Source organism: Chlorocebus sabaeus, chromosome 16, assembly GCF_047675955.1.
Source record: "Chlorocebus sabaeus isolate Y175 chromosome 16, mChlSab1.0.hap1, whole genome shotgun sequence".
Taxonomy (NCBI): Eukaryota; Metazoa; Chordata; class Mammalia; order Primates; family Cercopithecidae; genus Chlorocebus; species Chlorocebus sabaeus.
Genome location: NC_132919.1, coordinates 70,918,943 through 70,929,119, shown reverse-complemented (window position 1 = coordinate 70,929,119; position 10,177 = coordinate 70,918,943). Strand labels below are relative to the sequence as shown.

Genomic DNA, 10,177 nt, shown 5'->3' with positions numbered 1-10,177 from the left:
TAAAGACTTTTTAGTATTACGGTTTACTCTTAGTGTTGTACATTCTACGGGTTTGGAAAATGTATGACATGTATTCATTCTTATGGTATTATCCAGAGTATTTTCACAGCCTTAAAAATCCTCTGTGTTCTGCCTGTGCATCCCTCTCCTTCAATTTCTGGCAGCCACTGATCTTTTTACTATCTTGATAGTTTGGCCTTGTACAGAATGTCATATAGTTGGGGTCATACAGTATGCAGCCTTTTCAGAGTGGCTTGTTTCACTTAGTAATATACATTTAAGGTTCCTCTGTGTCTTTTCATGGCTTGATAGCTCATAGCTTTTTAGCACTGAATAGCATTCTATTGTCTAGTTGTACCACAGTTTCTTTATCCATTCGCCTACTCAAGGACATCTTAGTTGCTTCCAAGTTTTGGCAGTTATGAATAAAGCTGCTCTAAACATCTGTGCACAGGTTTTTGTGTGAATGTAAGTTTTCAACTCCTATGTGGTAGGATGTTTCCTTTTCCTAATTTTGATATGAGTGTATATGATGCGAGGACTGGTTAATTAAAAACTTAAGTGAGAGGGTATCTGCCTTACATTCACCTAGGTATTACTACATGCATGTGGGAAAGAGAGGAGGAAAGACGGCTCGAAAGTGACTGTGTTTCAACTGGACTGAACCAGTTCTACAGAGTTCAGTAACAGGATACTGGTTCCAGAGAAAAACGGGCTGTTTTTGTTATGGGATTGGTGATTGGGAGCCAAATCTCTCACCCACAAATAAACCTCTGGAGGGTTTTCTGCTGAGTTTAACCTCCTCCCACTCCCAGCCTTGAAATAGGTTCATTAATGGTAGGTGCTGAAATTATTGCACTAAAACTTACATTTGACTTGAGAGCCACATGGCTCTGCAGTTTTGGATGGCAAAAATGAAGTAGAGAACTTGTGAATTCCTACCCTTATGGTGGAGTGATCAAGATTATGAATTAGATACCTGCTGGAATTCTCCTCTTACCCTTATCCTCATAGCTTTTTCCCCTTCTACCTTCAAATATCACCACTTATAGCCTTTCCTTTATGTTTAAGGTTGTTTCTGATTCTTCAGTTTCTTATTTCTATGTCTATGAGCATATTGACCTCAGGGACTGGATCTTATTAACTGTTTTATCCTCGTTATCTGGCATATAGTGTGTGCTCAGTAAGTACTTTTCGTACTGAGACAAGGGAGACAAAATTTTACAGAGAAGTGAAAAAGACTCCAACTAGTTTTCATGTTAAACTTACTTCCAACTTGTGAAGACCATTGAATTAAACAGAAGAAAGTAAAGACAAAATTCAGCACCCATTGGAAGGTATATCTAAAATGCAAAGATTGGCCAGAACCAGGGAAGATGACTTGCAACAGGAAGAACTTTTATTGAAACACCACCATAGAGAAAAAGCCAAAGAAATGGTACTATTCTAAAAATAACTTGTCTTAATTCATTGGAAGAAAAGCAGAAAAATAAGGGGACCCTTATTTAGGAAACAAGTTTCATTTTGGTATTTTAATTTGGGGGCCATTGTTTCTCAGAGGCGGGAGTTCAGGAAGGCACCCTCTGTTCATTCTTGTTGTTGACTTTGGTGGCTTTCTCTTCCACGGTGTGAACTCTGGATGAGAGAACTTTGCCACGAGGATCTATTTCTTCAACAACTGTTTTGACAATGGTGGTTTTAGATGAATCTAAAATGCCACATATAAACTGTTAGAATTTATCAAATTCATAAATAGGAAATAACTCATCATTTGAAACACATACAAAGGAACACTGAATACCTAACACAGCTTTTGTTTACCTTTTGTCTGATTTCCTGGGCCTCCATAGCCTTTTGATTTAGAACAGGAGCTGTAAAAGTATAGAGCACTTATATGAATCATTTCATTCTGCTTTACTGAGGAAACTGAAAAATAATGGTTTAAGGTGGGAATTCATTGCATTCTGAAATAACACTAAAAGAGTATTATCTCCATGTGATCTAGATCATTAGATATTTTGTAATTGATTTCAAATAATCTTTAGTAACCTTAAAAATGAATTGTTATCTCAATGACAGCAATACTGACCCATCTTCTCCATCTATCAGGAGGCAGTAGGTCTCAATTTCTTTTTCCAGGTGGACCTTGACGTCGAGGAGCTGCTCATACTCAAGCTTCTGGCCCTCAGTCTCGGTTCTGACCTGGTGCAGCTGCTCCTCCAGGGCCCCGATCTGAGCCTGGATCTGCACCAGCTGCGCACAGTAGTTGCTCTCGGTCTCTGTCAAGGAGCACTCCAGGGAGTGTTTCTGTAGTTTGGTAAGACATGGTTTAATAGAAAAGGTCACAGTGTTTTAGAATAAGTCAAAGCATTTAAGAGATAATGAAGATAATTATCCTTACATCACGCAAATAATTACATTTACTCAAAAGATTCTATTTGTTCAATGTTAATGATTGCCTTTATTAAATGTCATACTACTTTTCGATTTGAGAATGACACAGCTGCTGCTGAATGTCCCTCAGATGCCCAGGTGTGCTAAAAAAGATGAAATTTTCTCTTCATAGGGCACAGACGAAAAGATCCCTTCCCTGCACCAACGTAGCCTGTGCTTGTAGAGTTTGGCACAATTTGCCACTTTCCACACAACTGGAAATCCGCCTACACTTTGCTACTCATTTCTAGCCATGTGACAGTCTTGGCTCATGAGGACTGTAGCTTTCTATTAAAAAGTCGTCCTGCAGTGAACTGCATAAACGTTCCACGAGCAGAATAAACCACAGAAAAGAATCACCTTCTTAGGCTTTAAATACAGTAGTTCAGTTCATTGGCTTGTGAATCTGAATGGGTTTATAGAGATACTCAGAGCGAACACTCACTGCAATTTTACACGGAATGAAGATGAGCGTGTCTCATCCTTTCACCTGCAAGTATTTTTTATATAAAGCCTTGATTTTATGTACATTCATAGCTTCATCTGTGGATAAACTCTGGTGGTTTACTAGCCATAGTGGGAAAAGTATCGACTTGGGAGTTAGAAAATTAGGAGAGAACTTCTGGATGCCTTCGTTACCCAACTGTGGGACTGTGGGAATTGCTTAACTTCGTCGAATCTCAGAGTCCTCTTTTGGAAATAATGACATGAGTTATAACGTCTGCCCTGCCCCGTGCCCCGGGGTTGTTGTGGACTCACATGTGGGTGGAAGTGCTGGGCAAACTCTTAATGAAAGCAGTTATGATTATCGTTACACATGTTTAGTTTTATAGTCAGTCTTCATGCCTCTACTTTGCCTCTGTTTATGCCGCTTAAAAGGAACTTGAAGTGCTCTTGATTGAGTGGTCAGAAGGAATGCTAGATGAAGTTGGGAGTGGCGCAAATGTATTTTGACTCTCTTTAAGCAGTAGGATTTTTTCTTCTTTTTCTTTTTAAATGGACACATAAGAATTGTACATATTTACGGGGTTCCATAATTATATTTCAAAACACACATTGTGTAGTGATAGAATCAGGGCAATTAGCATATCCAAGGTCCCAAACATTTATCTTTTTTTGTGTGTTGGGAACATTCAAAATCCTCTCTTTGAACTATTTGAAATTATAGAATAAATTATTCTTAACTATAGTCATCCTCAGTACTATAGAACACTTGAACTGATTCTTCCTATTCTGCTGTAATTTTGAATCCTTTAACCAACCTCTTCCTATCCCCCCATCCCCTTCCCAGGCTCTAGTAAGCATTATCCCACTCTCTACTTCTATGAGATCAACCTTTTTGGCTTCCACATATGAAAGTTTTTTGATATTTTGACTTAGGATAGAAGACTCAAAGTCAAAACTATTTTCTTTTTCCAGTATCTTGATTGTATTTGCTAATTTCTAATATTTCATAATTATTAGCATCCAGCTATACTTCGTAGGCAAAGAGGATTGTCATGTGCAAAATGCAAATGTGTCTTATGTCAAGCACTGTAATTAATGGCTAAAAACTAAAATACGTAATTATGTTGGAAGAAAATTACCTTCGATTATTTTTTTCTCAATTTCTAAAGCAAATGTGTTTTGTAACTTTTCGCTTACCGTTGCTAAGAGGGACTGAAGTTCAATCTCAAGGGTTTGAAGAGTGCGTTTCATTTCGGTAAGCTCATTCCGGGCTGAGGTGGTGGCACCAGCGTCGTCAGAGATCTGCTGCTGCAGCGAGGCGCTCTGGAACGGCAGGGGCCGTGTTAGGGTGCTGCTGGCTGCTTCTGCGCCCGGCGCCCGCGGAGCGCACCCAAGCGTGGTTTTACCTTCTCGTTGAACCAGGCCTCCGCGTCCCTGCGGTTCTGCTCGGCAAGGGCTTCGTACTCAGCTCGCATGTTGTTCAGCAGAACCGTGAGGTCTACCCCGGGGGCCGCGTTCATCTCCACGTTCACGTTGCCTCCAGCCGCGCACTGCAGAGCTTTCATTTCCTGAAAGATATTTGTTTAACGGAATTAGGATCTGAATATTTTATTTATTTTATTTTTTGAGTTAGGGTCTCGCTCTGATGCCTAGGCTGGAATGCAGTGGTGCGATTGTGGCTCACTGCAGCCTCGAACTCCTGGCCTCAAGCGATCCTCCAGTCTGGGTCTCCTATAGTGTTGGGATTATAGGCGTGAGCCACCGCGTCCGGCCTAAATATTTTTAAAGGAGCCAGATGGACAAGATCTATAAGGTTAGAAACTTTTTGGGAGGTTTGTTTCTTTTGAGAGGATGAACAGAAGCATCTTAAACAATCTAAGCCTTATGGAGAAACTGACAGGTTCCTTCTTGAACGTTAATTTAATATATTCTATTTATCATCTGAAATTAATTTTAAAATTTGGGAGGGAAGAGATTGTGAGAGCCAGCCGGGTGGAGCTTCTACCTCCTCATGATTCTTCTTGAGGTAAGCGAGCTCCTCACTGAGAGTTTCCAGCTGGATCTCCAGGTCTGTTCTGCACAAGGTCAGCTCATCCAGGACTCTGCGCAAACCGTTGATATCTGCCTCAACGCTCTGGTGAAGTGCCAGTTCATTTTCAAACCTTAGAAAAGTATTTGAAAGTTTCATGATTAGTCGTTAGACATGGCACATCACAACTCAGACTAAGCTTTGAACTAAAACTACTAAGATAATACTTAAAACTTCAGTTAGGTCACCTATCACGCCACAAATACATTTCATTGAAGCAAGAGAATGGGAAGAGCCAAAATTCTTTCTCATATGACTTTGACATTCATTTTTGTTAGTCCCCAAATTTCCCAGGTAAAATATGTTGCTCAGCTAGTTACTCACTCTAATATGCATTTTGTTTAAAACAAATACATGAATAAACAAGAACAAAGACTTGAGCCAACCTCAAATAACTTAGAAGAATAAAGGAGAAAAAATGCTTAGACAACTTTTTTTCCTATTTATCTTCAGCTTACTTACTTTAGTCTGAAGTCATCAGCTGTTAGTCTTGCATTATCATTTTGCAGGACAACATGGGCATTACTGGTAGTTGCAGAAATTATCTGACAAAAGAAAAGTTAGTTAAGATTGAGGAAATCGTTAAGACGCATTTCAAAGTTCCTTGAAATAAAATTACCTATGAAATTACAGTGATATTTTTGGCATCTGTCTCTAATAATCAGATGATTCTTTTGAAGATGGGTAATTTAAGTATGGTCTCTCTCACTCTCTTTTTTTCTTGAGACTGAGTCTTGCTTTATTGCCCAGGCTGGAGTGCAGTGGCATGATCTCGGCTCACTGCAACCTCCACCTCCCAGATTCAAGTGATTCTCCTGCCTCAGCCTCCCAGGTAGCTGGGATTACAGGCACGTGCCACCCCACTCGGCTAATTTTTGTCGTTTTAGTAGAAACAGGGTTTCACCATGTTGGCCAGGCTGCTCTCGAACTCCTAACCTCAAGTGATCCACCTGCCTTGGCCTCCCAAAGTGCTAGGATTACAGGCATGAACCACTGTGCCTGGCCAGGTGTGGTCTCTTTTATTCCCCACCCCAAGCATTAAAAAAAAGCTCTTTCTGTGGGAAAGCCTATAAATATATAGCTGGAGACACTGGGCAGCTTTTGATATTTTAATATTACCGAAAGCATACACACATACCTAATACCACATGATGGATATGCCATGTTCAAATATTAGAATTTATTAGAAATTATTTTTAAGATTGAAAATGAAGTCCTAAAATTTAGAAGCTGAGGGCAAAGCCCCGTTATTGTGATAGCTTACACATTTGTGCATCTGTGAGTGGCTAAACACTCTCAGGAGTGCTAACACTCACGCCATGGCGTTTCTTACCTGGTTCTTAAGTTCGTCAATAATTGGGAAGTATCTGCTGTAATCATGATCAAGACCACGGCAAGAACCCGGTCCAAATTTCTCATACCACCCCTTGATCTTCTGCTCCAAGTCGGCGTTGGCCTCCTCTAAGGCTCGAACATTCTCCAGGTAGGAGGCCAAGCGGTCGTTGAGGTTCTGCATGGTCACCTTCTCATTGCCAGAGAGGAGGCCATGCTCATTCCCTGTGAAGGCAGCACAGGAAGCACTTCCCCCGCCCAGACCTCCGCCATAGCCTCCTGCAGATGAGCTGCCCCCAAAAGCACAAGAGAAGCCACTTCCAATGCCTGGCACACTGCATGTGTTTCCGGCCCCAAAGCCTGCTCCCCCGCTAGAAAGCCTCACAGAGCCAGCGCCCCCACAAGAGCCAAGTCTCCTCGAGGTGGAAGAAAAGCGCACAGACATGGTGTCCAGGCTGGAGCGTTTGTTTCTGCGGTGTTGCTCTGATGGTGAACGTCCTACTCAAACAGCTTGGTTTGCCTTTATATACACATTATTAGGGTGTTTCTTGATGAGCTTTGCTCATAGCCAAATGATGTTTGCCAGCTCATTGTGAATTATCCGTAATGGGGTGATTTTTTTAATGAATGGCTTTACCGTACTGTGACCATTTCTGTAGGTGGATAGTTATCGTGGAGTTATTTGTTATCTCTGGAGTTGGACAGGGTGGAGTATTATCAGGATTATTATAGTGATGCATTTCAAATGTAGTATGAGTAGTAACCCTTCCTGTCTTCCAGGCTTCAGGAATGTATAATACCTATAAGAATAAAAAAGTACTATAGACAGATTTCTCTTTCCCTTACCCAAATCAGCATTGTGTTTTCTTCAGCAATGAAGTATCATAGTCATAGTTTTCTATCAGATATGTTGAAAATAATTTCAAGACCGTGTGTCCATAGTACCAGAAGAAGGAGGGGAGGTCCTAAAGGAAAACAGAGGCATTAAAGGGAATCTTCTTTGGAGACCGAAAGTGTTCCTTTGATCCTTATCCTTCCTGAATTACCATTTCATCTGTACTGGTTTTCTGTCTAAGTTCTGTTGCTAACCAGGTTAGGTAAAGGAATTGGTCACCTCCTCGGGCCTCAGTTTCCACATCTGTAAAGTGAAGAGTCTAGACTGTGGCCTCTGTGTTCCCTATCTCTAGATCGCTCATATTTCTGCATTCCTTCTGTTGGCTGTTTCCATAGCACTTTTCTGCATTGCTTCTTGTACTTTTCACCTCTTACTTATTTCTGAATTGTGGTCCCACCATTTTACTGAAATTAACCTCTCAAACATCACTGCACATCTCTAATCATCATTTATTTTATTTATTCTCCTATACTCTCTTGGTTACATTCAGTACTGACAACCTCAGTCTGATGAGTCTGATCGAGTTTCAAACAGCTGCTTTCTGAGAATTTTTCTACATCTCATGTTGTTCCCCTTTTCTCTTCCACTTATAGCTCCTGCGCCCTACCTTTGTCATTTCTTATAGTTTTGTGCTTGGTATTTATGACTCTCTCTCCTTTTTCTTTTTTTTTTTTTTTTTCCTAGACAGGGTCTCGCTTTGTCACCCAGGCCGGAGTGCAGTGACATGATCACAGCTCACTGCAGCCTCAACCTCCCAGGCTCAAGTGATCCTCCCACCTCAGCCTACCAAATATCTGGGACTACAGGCACATGCCACCATGCCTGGCTGGTCTGTGTATTTTTTTGTAGATATGGGGTTTGCCATGTTGTCCAGGCTGGTCTTGAATGCTTGGGCTTGACAGATCCTCCCACCTTGGCCTCCCAAAGTGCTGGGATTATAGGCAGGAGCCACCTCACTGTCTTAATGTAGATTTTCCCTCACTGACTTGTCCGTTCTGTTTTACGACTTCCCTCTTTTCCATCTCTTTCCGTTTGTTCATGTTGTTCTTTCCACCTGGTTTTGTTCTTCAGACTAAAAATTATAACAAATCATTTGAGATCTTGCATTTGCCAAGAATGATTGACACCACTTTCAATTACCTAGATTGAAAATCCAGTTGGCAAAAATTTAAATTTTCATGACTTAATAAGTGAGCTTGCAGAAAAAAAGCCAGAAAGATTTGTCAATCAATTTAATACATTAGTAAAGTATTATGGTTTATTGTTTTACAAAAACTAGGACACCAAAACATTATTTCTTTGCTGTTTATAGTTTATGCTGTTATAAATGTGTCCTCATTACCTCATTACATGTTATAAATAATAAGACATTTTTAAAAGAAAAAGATTTATATTTTAGTATTTCTTTTTTTTTTTTTGAGATGGAGTCTCGCTCTGTCACCCAGGCTGGAGTGGGCTAATTTTTGTATTTTTAGTAGAGATGGGTTTTTGTTATGTTGGCCAGGCTGGTCTCGAACTCCTGACCTCAGAACACCCACCTTGGTCTCCCAAAGTGTTGGGATTATAGGCTTGAGCCACCATGCTGGGCCTGTTTTAATATTTCTAACTGAACTTTTTTCCTGACTTTTCAAGAGGAGACCTCACAGTATTTTGCACGGGGCCTTGAAATTATGTAGCCAGCCCGAATTGTTGGGTCTCTCTGAGGAAGCTGAAGAATCTGAGAGAAAATACCTCCAGATAGAAATGTTTGAGTGTTCTCCACAAAAAGGGAGCTCACCATACAACCACTCTGGAAGGAAATACAGACACTTCATGCAAAAGTTCCGAATGTTTAAGGTCTTACTCAAAATGAACATATTTTAAAATATCACCGTGTGTTGAAGAACACTTCAATAAGAAAGACAGAGACTCAAACAAACAGAAAATAGTACTCAGGGGAAACAGAGATAATGAAGAACATTGAAGAAAACTTTAAAAAAGAAACTACCTATAATTATTACTTTCAGAAGTAACAAAAATACTGTATATTTCAAACATGGATAGAACATCATTATAATTGAACAGGAAGCACATAAAAGACCTCTTAGAATTAAAAACTAACTCCCAAAATAAAACTTCAATAGATGAATTGGAAAATAAATTTTTAAAAAACTCCCCAAAATTAGAACAAAAAGATAAAAAGATAAATATGTAAGCCTTGAAAGACCCAATCTCTCTCTCTCTTTCTCTTTTTTTTTTTGCTTTGAGACTAAGTCTTGCTCTGTCACCCAGGCTCGAGTGCAGTGGTACGATCTCAGCTCACTGCAAACTCTGCCTCCCGAGTTCAAGCAATTCTCCTGCCTTAGCCTCCCAAGTAGCTGGGATTACAGGCACGTGCCACCACGCCTGGCTAATTTTTGTATTTTTAGTAGAGATGGGGTTTCACCATGTTGGCCAGGCTAGTCTTGAATGCCTGACCTCAAGTGATCCGCCCGCCTCGGCCTCCCAAAGTGCTGGGATTACAAGTGTGAGCCACCGAGCCCGGTGTAAAGAGCCAGTCTCTTAAGATGAGTCCTGAGCAGCTAACTGGGCCTAAATTCAAATTAAAACCAAGCAACCTCCTGTTTATGCCACCTGCACCAAATAATAGACTGTAACCTACATGGATCAATCAGAAGTCTGCATGCCCTGACTAATAAGAGCTAAGTAAGCAAACATCGACCAATCAGAACTAAGTAAATTTCAATCCTGCATTTTGCATAAGGAGACCTAAGTGGGAATCTGGGTGGGAACTTTCTCTAAAAGACAAATTCCCTCCCTTTGTTCTCTGGAACACACTTTCATTTTACACCAAAGGCTATGTATCACCAGCTTACTAGCTGTTTGCTGGAATGAAGTCTCTGTCCTTGAATTTCCTGCTCAGAGAACTTTTGTTCACAGATAAAAGAAAAGATTAGAAAATGAGAGACTTGGTCAAAGAACAACGTCAAATAGGTCTTCTG

The 10,177-nt window shown here is 40.5% G+C and overlaps 1 protein-coding gene across 2 annotated transcripts; it reads right to left on the bottom strand.

Annotated features, from left to right (window-relative positions):
• Positions 1 to 1,342: 1,342 nt before the first annotated feature.
• Positions 1,343 to 6,801, bottom strand: KRT27 (keratin 27). Of its 2 annotated transcripts, none has more exons than XM_008012776.3 (8): positions 6,303 to 6,801; positions 5,432 to 5,514; positions 4,886 to 5,042; positions 4,287 to 4,448; positions 4,078 to 4,203; positions 2,090 to 2,307; positions 1,822 to 1,871; positions 1,343 to 1,708 (listed from the first exon to the last, which is right to left on the bottom strand). In XM_008012776.3, the coding sequence occupies exons 1-8, from the start codon at positions 6,744 to 6,746 to the stop codon at positions 1,569 to 1,571; spliced, it is 1,380 nt and encodes a 459-aa protein (XP_008010967.1). In that variant the 5' UTR covers positions 6,747 to 6,801; the 3' UTR covers positions 1,343 to 1,568. The 2 variants fall into 2 exon arrangements, with proteins under 2 accessions (XP_008010967.1, XP_037849064.1); XM_037993136.2 differs by having other exon boundaries at positions 1,569 to 1,708; positions 2,078 to 2,307; positions 6,303 to 6,746.
• Between the last annotated feature and the right edge of the window lie 3,376 nt (positions 6,802 to 10,177).

Excerpts from the sequence above, each read along its gene's own strand:
- KRT27 (XM_037993136.2), bottom strand. The coding sequence starts at position 6,746 with ATGTCTGTGCGCTTTTCTTCCACCTCGAGGAGACTTGGCTCTTGTGGG. Across the intron at positions 4,449-4,885 it reads TCAAGAAGAATCATGAGGAG|GAAATGAAAGCTCTGCAGTG; the intron begins GTAGAAGCTCCA and ends AATATCTTTCAG. Across the intron at positions 1,872-2,077 it reads GAAGATGGGTCAGTATTGCT|CTCCTGTTCTAAATCAAAAG; the intron begins GTCATTGAGATA and ends ATACTTTTACAG.